Raw genomic sequence first — 23,000 nt, 5'->3', positions numbered from 1 at the left:
TGTACCAACATGTATACATAAGATATGGGCCCAATTAAAGCTTCAGAGTAAGAGTTGCAATTTAGAAAACCGTTGATATGCTACCATGACATTGTTCTTTTATTATTTCTTGGTTTGAGCTTTAAGAGAGGCTGTGTAATATGCTGGGGGCTGCATTCCTTGTAACACCAGATGCCAGTTTCAGATACTGAACTTAAAGGCCTTCAATGGCCTGTTCTTGGCAGATACTCAATTCTTGTGACTAATATCAGCCTGTACAGATTGCTAGGCAATTCTACTGCGTTTCATTGAATTCTAGCAAGAACTATAGTCATTTACACAGGGGACTTGTTGACTATATCTGTTAAGTCATTAATTGTGAGTTAGGATGGCCATAAAAGCCTAGATGATGGACTGGAATTCACAGTGTATTTTATGGAGAGAGTAGTCCAGGTGGTGTGGTTTGATATTTTACATCCTTTTCAGCATTCTGACTCGAGTCAATGAAAAAGTGCGTCTGCAGTCTGTTTAAAAAAAATCTGTCAATAAGCAAACAATACAGCTAGAAGCTGCCCGAGTGTTTGTTACACTTTGACCCTTTCCATTGATCTCAGTCTCCCAGGTTTGAAACGATTCTTAAAGGCTTTCAGAGAAAGGCTATTTAAGCTGCAAGCATTTCCTAAATGTTTAGCCGGTACTGTTACACAGTTTTATTATTTTAACAATCTAAGTGCTCTCTTAATGTCAAAATTATAAAATGCCGTGAAATGATTTGAGTCGCATGTGCTATAGTTACTGGCTGGCAAGAGCACATGTGGAAACACCTGCCAGCTTAACCTGTCTGACACTATGAGCAGTGATAGCAGCAACAGTTTGTTGCCCAGCTCCTACTAGGCCCATACCATTTCAGCAATGGTGGCAGACTGCCTGAGTTGAGTTCCCTGTTCTGTAGCGAGGAGGGCAAAGGAAACACTTTTTTGGATTGCAGTTGTTGCTTTTCAGAAAACCACCTTCTGTGTGTAAGGGTTTGCTGGCGATAAGAATTCAGCAGGAATGGGAAGTTAATCTGGACCCCTGCTTTGGGATTTTCAAAGTGGTTTGGAGTGGCATTTACCTCAGCATTATCTTCTAGAATGATGAGCCCAAGCGACTTTGTACCGGTATCCCCCCCCCTTGTTTATCTGTATGTGTACAGGGTGGGAGCTAGAGGTCTTTTAGTGGGTGGCAGTTTGAGCAAAACCATGAAGCTGGAGACAGATTAAGCTAGTCATTCTTAAATTTCATTAAAACCCATGCAGCAAGTTAGTCAAAGCTTGAATTCCATGAGGCGAAAGTGTGACCTCTGGAGTGTGACCAGCCCCATGATTTTGCTCAAACTAAATGAGACACATGATATTTCTTTATTTGTCCTTTTAAAATATATTTCATTGCTCTACTTTTGTACTTTTTACTAAACTTATGATTTGAATTTATGTTGTCTAGGATAGCAGGGGAAGCATCTTGACTAGGGACTTTGAGAGAACAATAACAAGCCATGGAGGACAAAGAAGCACTTTGCTGTAAACAAATGGAGGCAAGACATGCTTCTTTCAGATGTAAACATTTCTACAAGAATTAAAAACACACAAAACCCTACAAGCTTCTCTTTGAAATCTACCACAAGTATAAAACTATGCTTTTGATACTGTGTTCCCACATGAAAATCCATGTATGCAAAACTGTAAAAAAGTGTATAAATAAAAACCTTATCTCCCATTCACCCCCTCATAAGTATAACTAGAACAGATAAGGAGAAACCTATGGCTGCTTGTATTATGAGCTGAGGACATGACCTCTAATCCTTTAATTACACAACATATAATTAACTACATATTAAAATTAGTAAGCACTAATTTCCTGCTGTCTGTACAGCCAATTGCAGGGTAAAAAGATTTTCCAATATATTTTGGTAGCATAAGTTCATAATTTGATCGCAGCACTAGTTGCTCAGTCCTTGGCACATGAAAATATAATAAAAATATTTTGTATGTTTAATGGTTGCTTCTAGTTATTACTCATACCTCTAATTCTAGCTCCTCTCTGTCCATTTCTTGATGAATGCCTCCCATATAATCATTTGGGTCATAGTATTCATGCCCTGATGAATGCCTGGGAAAATAAAGCACAGTTTAGGTTATCACTCCCTATTCTAATTAACATATTAATCCTCCCCCAGCCTCATGGCAGATCATCACTAACATGTCACACATACATCAAGAATGATGCGCTGCAGGTGATCAATGGTGTTGAGGATGTAAGCTCATTAAACAACAGAGAAAACAAATATTTATTTTTTTAAAAAAACTCACTGCCTTAACATATTGGCCAACCAAGCAGAGCTGCCCACTAGAGAGACAGAGGGGAACATTTGTCAAAGACAGGTGATGGTATGAAAAAATGCTGTGGAGGTAAAGCTTGGGGGTGGCATGATGGACCCATGAAGGGGAAAAAATGAGGGCCAGAAAAAGAGGGATGGCAGAATAAGTATTAGCACACACATTTTATTATTCAGGGTAGTGGTCATAGGTTCCCATGTTACACCTGAGCACAGGCTCCACACTTCTACTACTTCCACTGAGAAAACTCAGGGGGGAAACATACAGGCTGGTTTCCTAGCAACCACCTTTCCACGCGCCCTCTTATCACCTCAGGAACAGGAAAATATGCCAACATCCATCCTCCAATTCCCTCTGCCTCGGAGGTGGAGGGGAACCACAGTGAGCATGTGAGAAAAGAATGGTAACTTAATTAATAATTATTCTTTTTTCTTTTCTTTTTTAAAGCTGTCCTCAGAAAAGCAATATGGATACTGCACAATAATAGCATGAGAACATGACCCCCGGTGCCTAATCTCTGACAGAAATTGCACCAATATATCACCTTACCAATCCCGAGCTTTGTAGCACATGCTCATTTGCCTGATTTCTGATTGTGAAAATAATGTTTTGTCTTTAATAATGATGTAAGTTTTTTTTTAAAAAAATGGATATATATTTATACGCAGAGGAAGTGGGCAACCAGGTTTTAATTCCGCTTTCAAAATATGAGAATTTGGGATGATAACTCAGTGAAATTGACTGTCAACAGGTCCACAGTTGTCAAAAAGAAGCAATATAGTTAACATCTGGAATTCACTTCGTTGGGATATGGAGACGGCTATAGATGACGTTAAAAAGAACTAGGTAAATTCATTAGGCACCATAACAAAAGAAAACGAGTCTCTATGTTCAAGGATTCTATCTTTCTGAATACCAGACGTTGAGGACCATCTTCTCAAGTAGATTGAGGGGCTCCAACATGACATCTTGATGTGTGATGTCGTAAGAAGCCAGGACTCTTGTTTATATATTGATGGGAGAGTTGGGACTCCTCTCTCTCTCTCCTTCCATGTAGTGGGATCCCATGCTGTGGGAGGGTACTGACTAGATTTGAAGGTCCCATGTGACTGTTCTATCTGCATGGGTGATTTATTCACAGAAGTCTCAAGCAGTTGGGATCTGTCTCTGCATGTGATGGGGGCCTAAGCTACCCAGTACTCTACAATTACTGACACTTAACTCTGCTATCAGCCTCCCCCAACTGGGTGCCCTACAGATATTTTCGACTACAGCTCCCAGCAGCCACTTCCCAGCACTGTGGAAGGAGTCCAAGGGGGAGTGGCCACATTCTTAGGTTGAAGCCATGTTGAAGCAAGAACACTATCCAAAGCTCCATTGGAAGGTCCTTCTTTTATTTCATTGCCAGTGCATGCACAAAAGTGGACGTTGCTTTTTACCACTCATGCACCATCCTATCAGCAATGTCATTGCCAGTTTCTGTGAACAAGATGGGAAGAGTTCCATCACAAACGGCACTCCACATTTGTTGCGGGAGAAAATGATTCCTGTACTATCAGTATAGGTGGACTTGCAAATACATAAAGCGTGTGTGTGTGTGTGTGTGTGTGTGTGTGTAACTTGCTAGTATAGAAGTTTCAGACTCCCATTAACAGTAATTAAAAATTGATTTTAAAAATTCCTTGACAACATTTTAAAGAAAGATCAGCCCTACAGAACGCCTTATTTGTGTAACATTGCCACGGGATTATAATAAAAGGTAATTAATACACTGAAAGAGAATGTAGTGGCTCCTAGCAATCTGCAATTTATGGCCACCATTAAAAAATGGATAAGATTGAACAGCAGCACTGTAAACAGGTAGTAAAGAGCACTGCCAGACACATACGCCATAGTCCAGATTTTAGGGGGAAGACCTACAGCCCAAAAGGTCCCAGGTCCAATCCTTGGTTTTTCTAGTTGGGAGACCCAAGGCATCAGGCCTGGGAAATTTCTCTGCTGGAGACCCTGAAAAGCCATTGCTGCGGGCCAGAGTTCTAAGAAACTCTTTATTATCTGTGGGTTCACTCAGCCTTTTCCTCCTCATCTAAAGGCATATAGAGACTTGGCATAATTGCGTATGCAAACTTAGAAGTGAGCAGGTAGCCTCATAGCATTTTATTTTTAATTGTCTTGTTCATTTGGTTTCTCATTCACAATGCCAATGGGCCTGCAATTTCTCAACAGTCAAAGTTACTGCACTGATTCCACCATTTCGTGAAACTGGTTGAACATGTGGGACATAGACGAAAAAATTGCAGTGCTGAGTGTTCCCTGCCACTAGATTTGCCTAATCCCAGTTTTCCATTTTTCCTTCCAGCAGTCAGCATTCTGTGGCCATTGAGCATGCTCAGTCCTACTGAGGTCCCTCCCTTCTTCCTTAGAGTGCCCCTGCCTAAACATTTTTTTTTTTTGTACTTGGTTCCCCCATGTCTGCTGATACCCGCTTCTTGTGTCTGGGCAATGTCACTTTGGCAATAGCACTCACAGACTGAACATCAGAATTAGAGTGGATGGTTGCATAAAATCTTGCAGATATTTCAGTCCTAATGTTTTTGCTCCTGAAAATGGCAGTTTAGATCTTCATAATGATGTATGGTCGTTGTGTATTTTCATCCCAAGTGTATGAAATCTAGCCCCAGTGCTTCATTGCTTCAGTGTTTACTGCCTTTTAATGTAGCGATGTACTTACTCCTCAGGTAAGAGATATGGATCCAGTACTGAAACTGGTGGGGTAGGTGAGCTCATCTTGGTAAGAGCCATGATGTGTTCAAAGGTGATGTCAGTCTGGGTGCCCATATCCACCAGGAGACATTCATGAGAGGGGCTGAAGATTTTGCTGCGCGGCGCTCTCCTTAGAACCTGAACCACGATGGGATCTTTAGCTGTTTTGAAGGCTTCTACTGCTTGGTCATGGGTTGCTTTAGATAAATCTTTTCCATTTACCTGTGAGGGAAGAGGAAGAAAGGTGAGTCTCATTTATCTAGCATTCCCTTCATGTAAAACCATTCATGACATGAGCTTCGTTTTTGTAAGTGCTACTTGAAAGTAAGGCTGGAGCTCTGGATCACCTAACTCTAACCTGTTGTGCATTACCAATGAGAAAGAACAGCAAGTAGTTCATAGTGGGTGGTTAAATTTCTGCGGAACAAGCGACCACCTTTTGGCAACTTCAGAAAGTCACAGCCTGATTCACTTCCATTTGAAATCAGTTCAGGGAGAGTGTGGGCATAAAAGAAAAAGAAAAAGTTCAGGATATTGGACTAAGCTCTTATTGCACTGTTGGGCACATCATCAAAGGCTCATAGTTTTAAACTGTATTATCACAGGGGCTTTGTTATAGCTCTGATCTACAGAAGAAGAACATGATACAGGAAGCAAAAGTGGCTACATCCATGAATCCACTAATAAACTCTTCAACTCCCTTTGCAACCTTGGGAATGCATTTCCTGACTGCTGAACACAGGCTTTTTAAATGTTTAAAGTTATTCCCATCCTCTGAGCTGCTACTTGTAATACTGACTATATAAAAAACAGTTTCCATGGAGCAGAGAACCATAAGGTGTAGTCCTACTGCTGAAAGTAAGCTGATGGTATCCGGACAAGACAGTAATCTCTGCCATAACTTTAGGCCTTCTGCAGGGCCTTCATCTTGGCATGAATGTTTCCTAAGGCTGCAGTTGTACGGAGGCTGGGGTAAAGCAAAATGCAAAGGTGATTTAGCTGCCTTATCCTATGCTCTGCTAGATTTCAGCTGGTGAGGTTCAAGTGAGGAAGAGGGAATGATCTTGCATTCTTCTGTCTGCTTGCCTGTTAAAAAAATTATAGTTTTGATGCTTTCCCTCCTCCTGGAAACAACGAGAGAAAAAAGGGAGGGAGAGGTTTAGACCTGCTCAGAATCCCCCAACCCAAGTGTGAAGGCATGTCAAGATGACTGGGAAGCCTTGGGAACCATGACATGCTCCCACCTGGCACCTCCAGTATAAGAGCAGCAATGTCAATTGGGCCAGAGCTTTGGAAGAGCTAGGTGTGTCAGAGAGGTTGGTTCCAGGGGTGGCACGTCTCATTTCGCCACTTGAGACAAAACAATAAGTACTGCCTTGTCCTGCCACTGCCGACATGGAGCTGCTTCTCCATCACGAGGGTGCCACCTTGGGGGCTTCCAGCTGCCTGAGGCAGTGGCCTCATCCCACCCAATGGCTGGACTGGCCCTGGTTGACTCCAGCACTGGATCTCTGCTGTGTCTCTGATGCTGGAGGGATAGATCCAATGTACTGTTTGGCCTCTGGGACACACAGGATTGAGAAATGATGTAGAAAGAATAATAATATTATTCCTACATCATTTAATAATATTCTGTAATAATATATTGACATCTTTTGTGAGCAGCCTGTTTAAACTACTGAAATACTGTTTCCTTTATTTTAAATATAATCTTATCCTATATTCAGTTTATTTTCTAAAACGTTCTTCTATACCTATCATGTCTCTCAAGTCCATTTTGTATAACAAAGCAGTTTGTTTTGCAGATGCTACACACACACTTAATCTTTAGTGAAAATGCACTGAAGAGATATTCACCTGGAGCAGCTAAGTATCACAATCTGCTAAGTACCCTCAGACGTGGCTCAGCCATCTGGATAAAGTGATGTCAACACAACACTCTTGGCTCTACAGCCTTTCCCAATTGATTTTGAAAGGATCTAAGGCTCCTTTCCCCAAATTATTTCCATATGCTTTTTGTCCAGCATGCATTACATGGGTTTCCCCCCTTCTTTGGGATAAACTGAAATCCACTGTGTCATTTTCACTACAACTTATAGGTAGCCTCAGGCAATCTGTCATACTTGATAAAAATTAATTTGTATCCCCCATCTCTGAAACAAGAGAAACACCTGCACCAATATTAGTGTAGAAAAGGCCCTTCCATTTGTGAAACCAAATTACCACTGGAAACTCCCCACTTCTCACCCTGCCCCCACTTGCAGGGATTGTCTAGGGTAGAATATAACATTGTGCTATGGTGAATGTGCTGGGGGAAATGATTTCCCCTAGCTGTTCTGAGGGCTCTCCTGACACCCCAAGAGGCAATTTCAGGGGTTGGGAAAGGGTAGAAATCCCCATTGCACAAGTGGGATCCCTTGCACAGTGCTTGCACCAATGGGAACCTGCCCCAAGTTGTTTGTTTTTTTAAGCCATTGCTATACCTCCAGTATCTGACCACTGCAATGCTTGACCACTGCTGGCCTATGTCTGAATGCAAATAAATAAACCACCCTCGGCTGCCCAAAAGCCTTATGCTTTCTCAAACGACCTTTCTCCCTTGCTGTCCCTTATGGCTTTATGTTTCTAAAAAGAAAGGAAAAAAAGAAATCCACCTTTCTCCCTTCTGTCAACTCCCTTCCCAAACTCATCTTTGGCACAATGCCGTAGTCCTTTTCCCCTATGGAAACTAAGCCTTCATGTGTGCAACTCAACTGAAACCAGATCCTCCTTCTGTCTTCCTTCCTTCCTGTTGAACTTTGGCTTATAAGGCCCTTGGGTCTAGGACCTGCCTTTCTGCTGCAATTCTGTAGAATGCCATGCACAGTGACTGCATATTATAATTTAACAACCTGTCGCAGCCATCCTGGGATGTTAACCACGATCGTAGTGCCAGGCGATTCACAAGCTCGCTGCATCTGGTTCAAAGCACAGGCTTCCTACATCATATCCAACTTTGTTCTGGTCATTCAAGTGGAAGCTGTCACTAATGACCTCACGGGATCACATGGTCAGGTTGATAAGCGTGTATCTACAGACCCAAAGTTCTCTATATAAATAAACTTACAAGAACTGTTGTCCACTCTTAACTACCATTGCCTTATTTTTCAATTTGGGGTAAGGGGGATTTATTATATTGATGGTATGGTAAGCACAAGAGCAGTGATAGGGAAACCTGTGCCCCCCCCCAAAGATGTTGTTGGTCAACAAATGTCATTGTCCTTGGCCATTGGGGGCAGCGCTGTCTGGGGAAGGTGGGAGTTGGAGTCCCAACACTGTCTGGAGGGTCACAGGGTCCTCATTCCTGAACTTGAAGCATCCACTCATAACAGAAAGGAATTTAAAACAAAACTTCCACTATCCTAAAGCTATTATGCAAATCTAGCGTGCACCTGTATATTGTATGCATCTTCTCACTACAGAGTTAGGAAAGGTTCAGAAAAAAGAAACCCAAATGAGCAAGGGGGTGTAGCAACTTCCCTAAGAGGAAAGTTTACAACATTTGTACCTCTTTAGTTTTGAGAAAAGGTGAGTAAGAAGACACATGATAGAGGTGTATAGAACTATGCAAGGTTTGGGTGAGTGGATAGAGAATGGCCCCAACTTTTCAAATGTTTAAATGGGGCTTAAAACCCCATTAGTTTCAAGCCGCCTTTTCTTAATTAAGCCTGTGATTAAAAAGACCTATTCCATTTCTATTCTGCTGTTTTATTTTTTAACTGGCCTCTTTTAAACTGTCACTTTTTAAAAGTTAGCATTTTTCTTAATGATACATAAGCTGCCTTGGATAGTCTACACTCCCCAAAACAGCTTATGAACAGTTTTATAAGTAAATAAATGAGTTAAGCCAAAGGTTTCATGGCAGATTTTTGTTCTAAACTTGTATGATATCTGACAAGAGTGCCCTGTAGTAAGTGGTTTTGTGGATCAGACCTTTAGGATCACTTCTGTTATTTTAAAAGAAAGAAAAAAGCTGGATCTTCTCAAGTCAATATGGCCATATAAAATCAAATACAGTGGTGCCCCGCAAGACGAACGCCTCGCAAGACGGAAAACCCGCTAGACGAAAGGGTTTTCCGTTTTGGAGGCACTTTGCAAAACGAATTTCCCTATGGGCTTGCTTCGCAAGATGAAAATGTCTTGCGAGTTCCTGCAGGGTTTTTCCCCTCCCCCCCCTTTTCCTAAGCCCTAAGCCGCTTATCAGCTGATCCGCTAAAAGCCGCTAAACCGCTAATAGCGCTAATCCGCTAAGCTGTCAATGGGCTTGCTTCGCAAGACGAAAAAAACGCTATACGAAGAGCCTCACGGAATGGATTAATTTCGTTTTGCGAGGCACCACTGTAATGGCTTTGTATGAAGAAACACCTGGTTCCTTCAGTTTTACAGTCAACCCAAATTGATCATAAAGCTTCCATATATGGAATGGATGCCCACAGAGAAGTGAATTTGCATCAGGCTGAAGCAGGCTATGTATCTGAAGCTGTGCGGTACATCAAAAGCCTTAATCTGTTAGCTACTCAAAGCATGGGTGGTGTGCTTGGGGAGGAAATACATTCTTCTGTTCTCTTTTATAAACAAGAGTTTATTTATAGAGAACGTGTAGCACAATAGATCTGAAAGGGACCGAGTGCAAGACAGCTACAAGAGAGCAGATTTATGCAGAAAAGTAACTTGAGATCAAAGCAGGCATCACAAATTTTGCTTCTGGCATTAATTTTTAAGACATCTATGTTCACACCTCTGTTTCAAGATTCACACAACTCCACGTAGGAAAAACTACCTGCTTCAGAATCTTGGTAAGGCCTGGCATTAGAAGTTAACTTCACTGTGAAATTGGCACATGTGGAAAATGGTAAGCCTGCTTTCAAGTTGAATGGGTGCCATCTTAAGATAGGAGTCTGCACACCTACACCTTGACAAAGGAGTATCTAAAGTGCTCAAGCTGCTACTACTAGTGAATTTTTTCCCTAGCTCAATGAATGATATCACTCAAACCAGGCTTAACACAGTACTTTTAATTAAAATGCGTGGCAATTATCTATTTTGCAGACTAAAGATGTTTCACTGTCCAAATGCCTTATTTATTCTTGGACAGTTGGAAGCAACATGATGATCTATAGTACCTTTGTAACATATTTGGCATTATTGCAGTGCCGACATCAATTAAGGAAGAAGGGGGCTTGTAATATTCCTGTCTAATGTCGAGTGTATGCCAGATCTCACTCCAATAAATGTTACAAGCATTATTAATCAGAGATTGATGAATCATCCTTTTTGCCACACTTCATTGGCCAGATCCTGAACGCCTATCAGTTACTTCAGTGGAGATGAATTAATTTATATCAGCTAGCATTGTAAACATTACGACTACGGCCGTTTCTAGCCAGGGGAATTACTAAAAATCACACTGCAAGGAGGAAGCCTTATTGAAGGTGCATATCTGAAGTAAAATGGCTGCAAACCACTAAGAATCAACACACCTTATACAACAAATTTGAGAACAGATGTTCCTGACGAAAAGGGATAACATGGGTTTCAGGCTCCTTTTCCGCTCAGAAATTAACTAGTGCTTCTGATCAGTTTCAGGATTTACATTCACATATCTAAAATAAAGGGACGCAGGTGGCGCTGTGGTCTAAACCACAGAGTCTAGGCCTTGCCGATCAGAAGGTTGGCAGTTTGAATCCCCATGACAGGGTGAGCTCCCGTTGTTTGATCCCAGCTCCTGCCCACCTGAAAGCACGTCAAGTGCAAGTATATAAATAGGTACCGCTCCGGCGGGAAGGTAAACAGTGTTTCCATGCGCTGCTCTGGTTCGCCAGAAGTGGTTTAGTCATGCTGGCCACATGACCCGGACGCTGTCTGTGGACGAATGCTGGCTCCCTCGGCCTATAGAGCGAGATGAGTGCGCAACCCCAGAGGTGTCCGCGACTGGACCTGACGGTCAGGGGTACCTTTACCCAACATAAGTCTTTCTGTTTTCCTGCCTGCTGCAATTAAAATGCTCAAAATGACCTTAAACACAATCTGTTCTCCACTTGGTCTGGGCCTCTGCATCTATACAGGGCAAAGCATTTATTCTCTAGACTTTGCAGAGGGCTGTTTGCACCCCATCTGCAAAAGTAAGGACTCCATCTCCTCGCTAGCCTTTTCAAATTTTTTTTTTTAATGAATGATGGCAAGGAGAAATAATAAGAAGTGAAAATTATATGTCCGTTCTCTATTTGGCAGTTCTTGCTCCTGTGCTTGTCTGCACAGGTGAGGGGAAGCATCCATCTGCCCTTAGCCTTCAACTGTCTGCAGCAATACAGCATTTGTGCATGAAGACAGTCATGCTCTTTGCACAAAGGCTAGTAGGGCAGGGATACTTGGCATCATCCCTCCTCCAGTGTTGATGAACCCGGCAGCAACAATGCCCAAATCGGACTACAGTAAGTGAAAGTCATTAGTAGATGGTAGGACTCTGTAAGTGAGAAGAATTGCTGAACATCTTTCAATATGAGTAGAAATTCTCATTTTAAAAGGCTAGCTCTCTTATTCAACAACCCCAGAACCCAATAGAGGGAGACTGAAGTTCCTGATTTGAAATACATGACAGCTCCATTCACAAATCAGAAAGTACTTATCACTTTACTATTACCCACTTTTTGGTACTTTTATGGCTAGGCATCCGTAGTTGTCTCACTGTGAAAATGGAGTCTGGTGACAGCAGAAGTTGAGAGAAGAGGAGTGGGAGAGGTAAAAATCAGAACAAGGAGTTGGGATTGGAAGTGGTTCTTGAACAAAGAATGGATTTTGTTGGTAGATGCCTTTTGAGTAAGAAAGGAGGATAAGAAAAGCATTATAAGAGTTCTGCTCTTCTGTCCACACACTGGCCAGCCAGATACCTAGGAGAAGCCCACAAGCAGAATATGTGCGCAAGAGCCCTCTTCTGCTTGTGATCAGCAATTGGCATTTCACTGGAGTGTGTGTATAAAGTCATCCAATTGCTCTGTAATGCTAATTAGAATAGACTGGATTATTCCAAGCACATCTATTCAAAACATGAATTCCAATGATACCGAGGGAATTCATTTCCATGCCAGTATAATTAATATTTCAGCTTTAAGAACCAGTACACCACAGTAGCCACAGTATTGGTTATAGATCTGGAAAGCCTTGTCCCAAATCTCTGCTCAGATGTGACTCTCATGTGTGGCCTTTGTCCAGCAGTGACTCAGACAGAGACACAGAGATGTAGATGCTGCAGGCTGTGGCACATGAGATCCATGAATCTGGGCCTCCAGTTACTACAGCATTATTTAAATGCTCATTCTAAATGTGATTTAAAGTAATTTGACTGTTGTTTTTAACTAGGCTTTTATTTTTATTACTTTAGATTTTATGACTATGTTTTTTAAAAGTTGTATGCAGCCTTGAGTCCCAACTTGGGAGAAAGACAGGATATAAATATATTAAACAAACAAACAAACAAACAAACAAACAAACAAACAAACAAACAAACAAACAAACAACCCCCCATCTCAGCACTATCAAGGGGCTGACCTACTTGCCTCCACAGAGCTGATACATCAACCCAGGCAATGTGCCTGATGCAAGCTGATGGACAGACAACAGATTTTTAGGCTCCAGGCCAGACAGTTGCCCCTTTAAGGTTCTCCACTAGGCAGCAAGGGAAGCACAAAAGGGCTCAGCTGAGGGGTCCAGGACCATCAAATGGCTCAGTTGTGCCTTATGTTCCTTGGAACAAATAGTCTGCTTTGTGTGCTCTGTCCAGGGTTCTGAAAGGTCTACCACTGACCTCCCTTCTTTCCAGGAACCCCTCATTTTAGCTGTGATCCTGCCACTCTGCTTCCCGCCAGTACTGAACAATTTGCACCCTTCTGAGATGTCCATGGAATCTGCTTTAACAAGATAGACACAGTAATAATATCCCAGCCTAAGCTTGCTCACAAGGCTGCTGTAAAGTAAAAATACAGCTCTGATCTCCTTGGAAGAAGGGCAGAATACATACAATAAATAAGCACTTAATGATTTGTCAGTTCTAAATTAAAGGTGAACAACAAAGAGTCTTGTGGCACCTTAAGGACTAACAGATTTATTGTGTCATGTTTTGTGGTGTTGTGGCTTTCAAAAGGCCTCTGCCACAATAAATTTATTCTCTACAGTGCCACAAGGCTGCTGTTTTTGTCGCAACTGACTACCACAGCTGCCTCTCTGAAACGCTTCTTTTCTAGCAGACATGATCCATTGCACATCACCAGACAGTGTTCAGACTTCCCAGCCTGGTGCAACCCCCTTTGCCTCTGATGACCATAAGGCAGACCTATAGGCTGCCCCCACTACACCCTCCAGAGAAAAAGAAAAGATTAAATACAGAGAGGCGTTGAGCTGTCCTGCAAGGAGGAGACAGGCACATAGTGGTATGGGGTTGAGAGTGCAAAATAGGCTAATAGAGGTGGGACGCAGATAAGCGTGGAGGAAATAGTGAATACAGATGAGATGACGCTGAAGAGAAATCTGTGGTGGTCCAGAGACCAGATGCTTTGAAGTGTAGAGGGAAAAGGGGAGCTCTAGAATGAGAGGGAAAGAGAGAGTTAACAGGAGCTAAAAAGAAAAGGCTGGGCTAAAAATGTGTCAAAAATGCATCCCTGCAGCTGACAAAGCAGTACAGCCTTCTTAAATTAACATGAATGTAAAAGAGGCTTTCAGAGTACTCTAAGCTGTGCATCCCTAATCTAGTGTGTGCATTCAACCTGAGAGGAAAGTATTTCTGTTTTACCCCACACATTGCGTAAGCACTTGGTGCTGACTGCAGCTGCAAAAATGTAAGACAAGGCACACTCAATTTTGGCCTGGTCAAATTAAATACCATTAACTCGCCCTCTGGAGCACATTACAATTTGTACAGCTGTAAAATTAAGCCCAATTTAATGTTTTCTGTTAGTAAGAGAAATGCTGATTGTGTCCAAAGTTTTATTATTTACAATAAACGAAATGTGCAAATTCCAATGCCCGAGGTTTAGTACTGATCTTTTCTTTACAAGACTAAGCAATTAGGGTGACAAAGCAATCAGAGTTAAAGCATATCAAAACAACCCATGTTATATCGAGTGTAACATTGCTAAAGATAGCTGTTCGCTGTTAAGCAGAAAAAGCACTTAAGTAACACAGCCTCTAAAGTGATTGTAAACTTTAGAAAGCATTGTCTGGCCATGCTGAAAGGTGAATCGTCACAGTAACTGGTCAGGGCTAACTTTTTTGGAATACATGGGATCCACAGTATAAACATTAGGATATGTCTCATACTTATCCCACAAGGCGGCATTTTTTCATCTCCGCCAAGCTAAGCAGTTGGCCCCTTATCTCTCTCGCCCTGACCTAGCCACTGTGATCCATGCGACGGTCACCTCTAGACTGGATTATTGTAACTCGCTCTACGTGGGGCTGCCCTTAAGACTGACCCAGAAACTCCAGCGGGTGCAGAATGCCGCGGCGAGACTCCTTATGGGGTCTTCGCTGCGAGATCACATTCAACCGGTACTATACCAGCTGCACTGGCTCCCGGTGGAGTACAGGATCAGGTTTAAGGTGCTGGTTTTAACCTTTAAAGCCCTATATGGCCTAGGACCCTCGTACCTACGGGACCGCCTCTCCTGGTATGCCCCACAGAGAAACCTACGGTCTGCAAATAATAACATCCTCAAGGTCCCAGGCCTCAGAGAGGTTAGGCTGGCCTCAACTAGAGCCAGGGCCTTCTCGGCTGCGGCTCCAATCTGGTGGAACGCTCTGTCACAAGAGACTAGGGCCCTGCGGGACCTGACATCCTTCCGCAGGGCCTGCAAGACAGAGTTGTTCCACCAGGCCTTTGGTCAGGGCGCAGCCTGACTCCCTCCTCTGGCAACCTGCTTAGAATCTTGCTTAATTAGTTGCCATTAATTTGATTTTAATTGATTTTTATAATGTAATATTTTTAGAATGTGTGAATATCTGATGGTTTGATTGTTGTTAGCCGCCCTGAGCCCGGCTTCGGCTGGGGAGGGCGGGATATAAATAAAATTTATTATTATTATTATTATTATTTTGGTGCTCATACGGCAGGAGTGAAGATACTCAGGCCAGGGGGCCAAATACTTCACTGTTTGGCCGCTGGGACCTTTCCCTGACCACACCTTTCCCAGTGATCACACCCTCTCCCTGAATGCTTTTGCATAGCTGGAACGTGTGCTTGAACTGTGCTAATGCCTTTTGCTTGCCTAAAAGGAGGGTGGAGAAGATGGCTGCGCTGTGTGTAGCAACCTCAGACTTTGGCATGGCTGGAACATAACCTGTTGGAAGAGTCACATCTACTGCCCTGTCCACTTTTGCACAGAGTCTTGGCTATCACTAGTAAGTTGCTACTAGAAGACTGCCCGTGAGGGAAGGCCACCCTTGTGCTAAAAGAGTTTCCCCACCCCTGCTGCAGGATTACACCATGTGCAAGATGTGAGTGCACAAGTGGCCAACCTACGGGGGAAGGGGCCATGTTTGAACTTGTGCTCTATGGAAAACACTTCTTACTCTTTTCCCATATAACCTGCTGAAGAGCTGGCTAATACGCTCTGTAGAAAGACAGGAAAAGAACACAACTGGCAGTAGTGCTCCACAGATAATTTTATTTATTTAGTTGCTTCCTTAGCCGCTCATCTGCAAAACATTTAATCTTCCTGTTTTCATTTCCTTTCTTGTAGTGGATGGCAAGGTTCACGCCTTCCCCCTCTCACACGGGCTTCCTTTGTTTATGATGAAACTAATGAACTGCCTGTCAGTATTATCATGAGCTGTATTAATTTTGTTCCACAGAAGTCAATGGGAGCCATTGACAGATATGTGGAAAAGTGAAAGGGCTTCTGTTGTTGCTTGTGGTTCGGAGGTGGTGGGGAGGGCGTGGAGAGGAAGCTGCTGTCTGTTCAGTGCATTAGCAAACTCAGTATCAGGAATGGGTAGGTGAATGTTTCACTCCCATTTTAAACAGGCTTCTTGATCGCAGCTCCTTTATTTTGACTCTTCTAACTCACTGGGAGATACTTGCTACTGTGGGATAAAGTAAAACAGTGTTGCCTCGACTTCTCTTTGTCTCACTGTGGTTAGTGTTTGTGTGTGTGTAAGAGAGAAAGAGAGAGGGAGGAAGGAAGGAATACACACAGAGAGAGACTCAGTTTGTTCCTCAGAAGGGTGCAGTGTTACTGAAAAGGCTGTATTGACAATAATGGATGGGAGCCGGGGGGCTGGCTTTTATGTCTCACAACTGTCAAGAGGTCTTGTCATCATTTTACCGTGGATTAGCAACAGAGCATGTTCTCCAGTATTATGAGTTCGTTAAAATAACCCCTGACTCATAAGAGTCATGCTGGGAGGAAGGAACGGATGACAGATTGTTATTGTTTCTCTGAATGGTTGTACAAACATTATGATCACCTAGATCATTCTAATGTCCGAACTGAAATTTCTGAAGCTTGGACTCTGCTCTTGCTCTTAATTCATATACTGAAATCCACAAAACCCCCTGGAGCTGGGGTAAATAGTACTACAGGCAGAACATGTGTGTGTTTCCTATAGCCACAGTACCCTGAAAGCACTCAGTCCTGCCTGACCAGGTTGGGCCTGGTTAGTACTTGGATGGGAGAACTAGTGTGTGTGGAGAAAGAGGGCTGGTTTTTGGAAGGCCTTGCAAACCCACAATTCCAGCCATTTGCTTGCTAAAGCTCAAGGTGCCCAGAGATGTGTGGATACCATTGCCCACCATTGCACAACCACTTTTGCACTCATGGCAGCCATGGTTTGCTTGAGGCCTGAACTGTAAATTCATCTAGCTACTTTCCACTCACTCCTTAGTGAGATTTAAATGGGAACTTGGTGTTATGAAAAGTTCTTACCCATGAGAAGAGCATGCTTGATGTTTGGTATGCTGATTGCATATTAGATCTTTCACATGGGGCTATCTGGGGTGACTGGAAAAGTCACCAGGATATGGAAGAAGATCAGCCATGTGAATCCAACATAACACTACTGCTTTCCTGGGAGTTGTTTAGATTTATATTAGTGTCAGAATGGTTGAAACCTCATCCCATATCCTACTAGCGAGACAACTTTGAACATTGTTAATGAAGAATGAGGTATTCCAGCAAGATGTCTATCTTGCCCCGGGAATCCAATTATAACGATCTCATAGTGTGTGAAGAAGATCAATGGCAAAGCACATCCAGCCCAATAATTCTTTGGAAGAGGAATATTTTAATAAGAAACCAGTCACTTATATGATTTATAGAGTAACTTCTGTCAACTGGCACCCTGTATATGGGGTGATCTACTACGTGATTTACAGAAGCTATTTTTGATGTTCTTGGGCTCACTCATTATGATGGGCAGTGTTTGTGTGCAAGAAGGCATATTCTACTCATGCGCATGTGTGCACATGCACAGTGTATCTCTACCCTCTGCACAGAAAAATGTTCTGCTTCTCCAGCTCTGGGATTCCTAACAGTGGGGACAAATGTCAATGCCCCCTGACGGTCCGTACAACAAAATTCTCTCCAAGTGCAATACTTTACTTTTGTCAGTGCGGAACCACAGAGAGCTAAACCTGGGGACACAACCTGCTTCCTTGTATGAGTGTCAACTGACCCGTAATTTTTTAAAAATAAAATTTATATACCGCTTGAGTGTAGAAAAAAGCTCAAAGCAGTTTACGAAGAAGATAAAACTGAAAATGTACCTCTAATATGTATGCAGTAATTAAGTGGTAGATCACATGTTTTGAATGCTTAGAACAGGGGTCAGGAAACCTTTTCAGCAGGGGGCCGGTCCACTGTCCCTCAGACCTTGTGGGGGGCCAGACTATATTTTGGAGGGGAAAAAAGAACGAATTCCTATGCCCCACAAATAACCCAGAGATGCATTTTAAATAAAAGCACACATTCTACTCATGTAAAAACACCAGACAGGCCCCACAAATAACACAGAGGTACATTTTAAATAAAATGACACATTCTACTCATGTAAAACACGCTGATTCCCGGACCATCCGTGGGCCGGATTTAGAAGGTGACTGGGCTGGATCTGGCCCCCGGGCCTTAGTTTCCCTACTCATGGCTTAGAAGCTTCCAGGTTCAGACGCCACTTCAAATGATATTGTAGCTGGTGATGGAAAAGGCAAAGGCTGAAATTCTGGAGAGTCACTGCCAGTCAGGTTAGGTAATACAGACCTAGAAGGGTAAATAGTCTGACCTGCTATAAAGAGACCATGGAACAACAAATCTGAACACTCAATTTGCAAGGAACACTCAATTTGCTGGTATGCTCACATATTAATTCCATTGCGAAACCAGGCTTACAGTGCAGCTACTTAACGGTTTCATTTATATGTATTAATTTATTACATTTATATACCACTTTTCTCTTTCAAGGAGCTCAGGGTCATATACATGGTTCTCCCCGTCCCCCATCCTCACAACAACCCTATGAGTTAGGTTAGACTAAGAGATAGTGACTGGCCCAAGGTCACTCTGTGAGCTTCATGGCTAAGTATGGATTCGAACCCTGCTCATAGTCCAACACTCTAACAATCACACCACACTGGCTCTACACGCTAGCTATGACTCCTCTTTTATATCATAGCAGCCTTCACCTTTATTTGTGGCCCATCTGGTTATTTTTAAGGGGTATGATACTGATGTCAGAATATGTTACTTTAAAGAATTCTCAACTTCTTTAAAGAATTTCACAAACAACATGCAGGTGTTGCATAGTCGATGTTGTATCAGCATGATTAAAATATACATAGCAAAATAAGTAGCAATGTACAAGGTGCTATAAATAACAGTAATTTCTGAGTTTGAGCAATGAAGAATTTTGGCATGCTATGGTCAAGTGTTTAAACTATGAGCTCAATCTGAAAAGGGTATTGCAGAGAATGAATTTTGGTGGATCTGGCTCTGAGATGAGTTGGTCAGCTTATCATGCAAACAGAGTAGCAAAGGATGTAAAAGGACAGTGTGATCCATCTGTACACAATGGACATGGACACTGGAGAGAAATAGAATGATACAACAGAGCATTAAGGCAACACATGATGTATGTTCCTAATCAAGAATAGATGGCACCATAACGTGAAAAGTGGGAGGCCCAGGCACAAATCCAAATGGAAAATCTTCCAAGCAAGAGAATGCTAAGGACATCTGAAACAGTCACATCAATCATGTGGATTTGGTGAAAGGGTGGGGGCTCTTTTGTTTTTTAAGGGCAAAAGGAAATAAAGGTTCACAACAAGAGAAATGGTCAGCAGGTTAAGTCTATGTAAGGCAGTGGGAGGAGCTGAGTTTGTAAGCTCCCCTGAGCCTTGTTCCTAGGGCTGGTGAGGAGTCTGCTTGCTTCCAAGTGGTGACTACTCCACATTCCACTTATGATGTCCAAAGGGTTCTGCCAAACGGATCCTTCCTAACAATGTGAAGAGTTTCCAGTCCAATACCGGAAAGTCAAAAGGCAGAAGGTGTTGGCACAGAAAACTCCACACACAATATGAAACACCCACTAAGTAAGCAGAACCAAAAGTTATAACTGAGATGCTGAAAACCCACCACAGGAGGCCTTTTGCATGCGAGCTAAAAAACATATTCGGGTTCTTAAAGGTGTCTGGACCTCAGAAACAGAGAGGTTAACACAACAAACTGAGCTAATTCCACAACTCAGGCTGTCTCAATGAATACAAGGAGGCTGCCTGCTTTAGATTGTCACCTTCCAATTTGGGGAAGAGAAACACCCCTCACATGCTAGATTTCCTGATTGCCCTAACACCTGAAGAGAAATCTATGTGTGAATCATAGCATAGCATAGCATAGCATAGCATAGCATAGCATAGCATAGCATAGCATAGCATAGCATAGCATAGCATAGCATAGCACTGTAGAGTTGGAAGGGACCCTGTGGGTCAGGTTTTGTGATAAAAGCATGCAACACAAAGTAGACATATGTTTTCTACTGGATGCTGCTGTATTTTTTAATGTAAGGAGAACAAATATTTGAACTCTTATGGGGGAGGGGTTCCTATTTTGGACATGGCAACAGGAAGTGAAAATGGAAGCCACCCCTGCACTTGTGAATCTGCTTTTCAGGACATGTCTTGAGATGCCACCTTCTCAGACTTGATTAGAAAGAAAGAGATACTCAAAGAAAGACCACTTACAGTAATCTTCATGTTTTGAGATAAAATCACATACTGTACTGAACTGCCTGTCAGACAAGGCAGGCTTTCTACTGACTTCATGAACAGCAAACTTTTTTTTTTTTTTTTTGCATCATCTATTATGTCTGCACTGTCCATTATGCCACTGACAAATGCGTCTAAGAAAACATTTGTGCTTAATAAAGAATAAGAAGTTTTCCTTTACAGAAAAGCATGCCAATCCTTGGGATTTGTACTACAAAATTTACCATTCTGACAGACTACAGATGTCTTGTGTCTCATTTAGAGCACACTTTATGGTCTGATACACTTATTTAGCCAGCTTTTAAGAAGTCTGCATTTTAGGGAGGGGGAGCAGTACAATTTTATGGCAAATGCAACAGCAAAAAAACCTATTTTCTAAATCTCTTCTTCTCCGTCAGAGTCTAGAGAAAAGAGGTTCAAAGTACAGGTTAATTCTTTTTACAGCTTCATCTAATCCTTCTTTTATTTCACTAGAAAAGACAATTTTTTTTTTTATAGATGCAGAACTGTATTATTTAGCAACAGACTGTTTTGAAGTGTGTGCACTTCCCTTTTCTCTCGTAAGCTATTGATGGTATAAAGAAAAAGACTAAAAAGAAAATTCTTGTTTGAATAAAACAAAATCCACTTGTCCTCTCTGAAATATTTAGCTCTCCAAGGAAAAAATTCTGAGTGGGAAACCTCAGCCCTAAAGAAAACAACACTGAGACAGGTTAATTAGAATGAACCTTGCATGACTGATTTATTTTGGTGTTTCTCTGGCATATAGAAAGTAACAGTTCAAATATATATATATATATATAGTGGGGCTGGCCTAAACCGAAAAGATAGATTTTAATCTATTTGCTTTGAACCAAAACTTACTGATACTGAGTTAAAACCTGATTTCCATGTAGCCTTTTCATTAGAAGCACCCAAGGGAACAGTCAAGCAGAGCCCAGGGGACAATAATGGAAATTGTGAGGTGACACACTGAGAGCCTTGTTTCAGGGTAGCCATGATGAATGAGAAGAATCCAATAGGCTTAAGAGATCTAGACTGGGTGATGGGATAGGAATGGTAATTGTGACTCCTAGTATGCCCTCTTTATCAGGATAACTGCAGCAGTTGGAGAATTCTGCCTCTGACAAAGCAGGCAGCAGGTCTCAACCTTTGGGAGGTGTGTTGCTTGCATGGCTGCTGATGAAGACATTCATTCATAGGTGTCAGAGTAGTGGAATTTTTAGATGACAGAAGCTACTGCAACAGTGCTGGTAAGACAGAACATCTAAAGAAGTCTACTATCTATGATAAAACACTAAGAGTGAAGACTCATAAAATGACAGCAGATTCTCCCTGGTCCCACAAGCAAACTGTCAGATGTTCATTATCAGAAAGCCAAGTGCTGTTTCAAGGCTTCAGGGAAGAGTCACTTTCGCTGGTTGCCCCCCTCCAGTTTCAGAACGTCAAGGCAGCACTCCACAGCCAGGTTCCTGATGAGGCTGCAAAGCTTATGATGTCTGAGAGGAGCTTTGTTAAATACAGTATATCTAGCTACAACAGGAGATCATAGGCCTTGGGGAGGAATCATGTCTCAGGAGAAGAGCACAGACTTCACAAACAGAAGGTCTTAGATTCAATCCACAACATCTCCCACTAAGAGGGTCATGTGCAGGCGATGGGAAAGGCAAACATTTGAGATTTTGGAGAGCTGCTGCCAAATACATGGACAAATAGTCTGACCTGCTAGGAGTCATGCTCCTGTGTTTCTTGGAGGCTGATGCAAGAGAGGACAAGACTGGTGGCTTGAACCATTGTTTGACCTGCTTGTGCTATTACTGCATCCATCAGAAAACCAGACTCACGGTACACCTAAACATATGCCATGACTCTACTTTTTATATTGTGCCTTTTGGACTGGACCTGGAGAGGGGGGAGCAGAATTGCAGCAGTAGTTCAAGGCTCCATTCAAGAGGCTTGTTCTCACTCTTCAGACTTTACTTATTAAAAACAACCACCACACACATTAACAGCTGGCACGTATCATTGCCGCCAGCTGTTTCATCATCATCACATCTATATAGTGCCATCCACACTTTGCAGAGTAGAAGAGGACAGGTCCCTGCTCCAAGGGCTTTACAATCTAAAGTTTGGCATGGAAGAAACAGAATAAAACTGGATGGAAGTGGAGGCTGGGCTAAATGGGAAAACAATACGCAATTATGCAGGTATTTGGAGCAACAGGCCTAGTTACATCAGGGCAAGGAAGGAAATAGTTTCCATCCACTTTCTATTCAGCATAGTGCATGTTCCTTCCTTGTACTCATACTTTCTCACCTCCTGTTTAGAACCTGGCTTTTGAATTACTGGGTTGGTGAACAGGTGGATACACGTGCAATTTTGTTAAAAGCTGGGCTAGGCCAAAGTATTGCTGAACTGATACTCTGGAGTTAAATGGGGCATGTCTGGGGCAGAGGGTGTGGAATAAACTGTACCATTATACAGTGTGTTACGGACTAGGCTCTTTGACTTTTTCAATGGCCAAGAACCAAGTTTCCCTCACAGTTATGCATTATCAGATAACCCAGCCCCCCAAATTCAGCTGGTCTCTTTGCTAAAAC

The 23,000-nt window shown here is 42.4% G+C and overlaps 1 protein-coding gene across 3 annotated transcripts in view; it reads right to left on the bottom strand.

Moving 5' to 3' along the window:
• Nucleotides 1-23,000, bottom strand: part of PDZRN3 (PDZ domain containing ring finger 3) — a 181,613-nt gene that overhangs the window by 18,795 nt on the left and 139,818 nt on the right. For all 3 annotated transcript variants that reach the window (XM_081852409.1, XM_081852410.1, XM_081852411.1), the window contains 2 exons: nucleotides 5,086-5,339; nucleotides 2,040-2,127 (listed from right to left, as the gene is read on the bottom strand). In XM_081852409.1, coding sequence (XP_081708535.1) covers nucleotides 2,040-2,127; nucleotides 5,086-5,339 — 342 coding nt within the window. The remainder of the gene's footprint in view (nucleotides 1-2,039; nucleotides 2,128-5,085; nucleotides 5,340-23,000) is intronic.

Source organism: Podarcis erhardii (assembly GCF_964252035.2).
Source record: "Podarcis erhardii genome assembly, chromosome: 2".
Classification (NCBI taxonomy): Eukaryota; Metazoa; Chordata; class Lepidosauria; order Squamata; family Lacertidae; genus Podarcis; species Podarcis erhardii.
The sequence above is the reverse complement of the archived record's forward strand: the minus strand, read 5'-3'. Positions and strand labels throughout refer to the sequence as shown.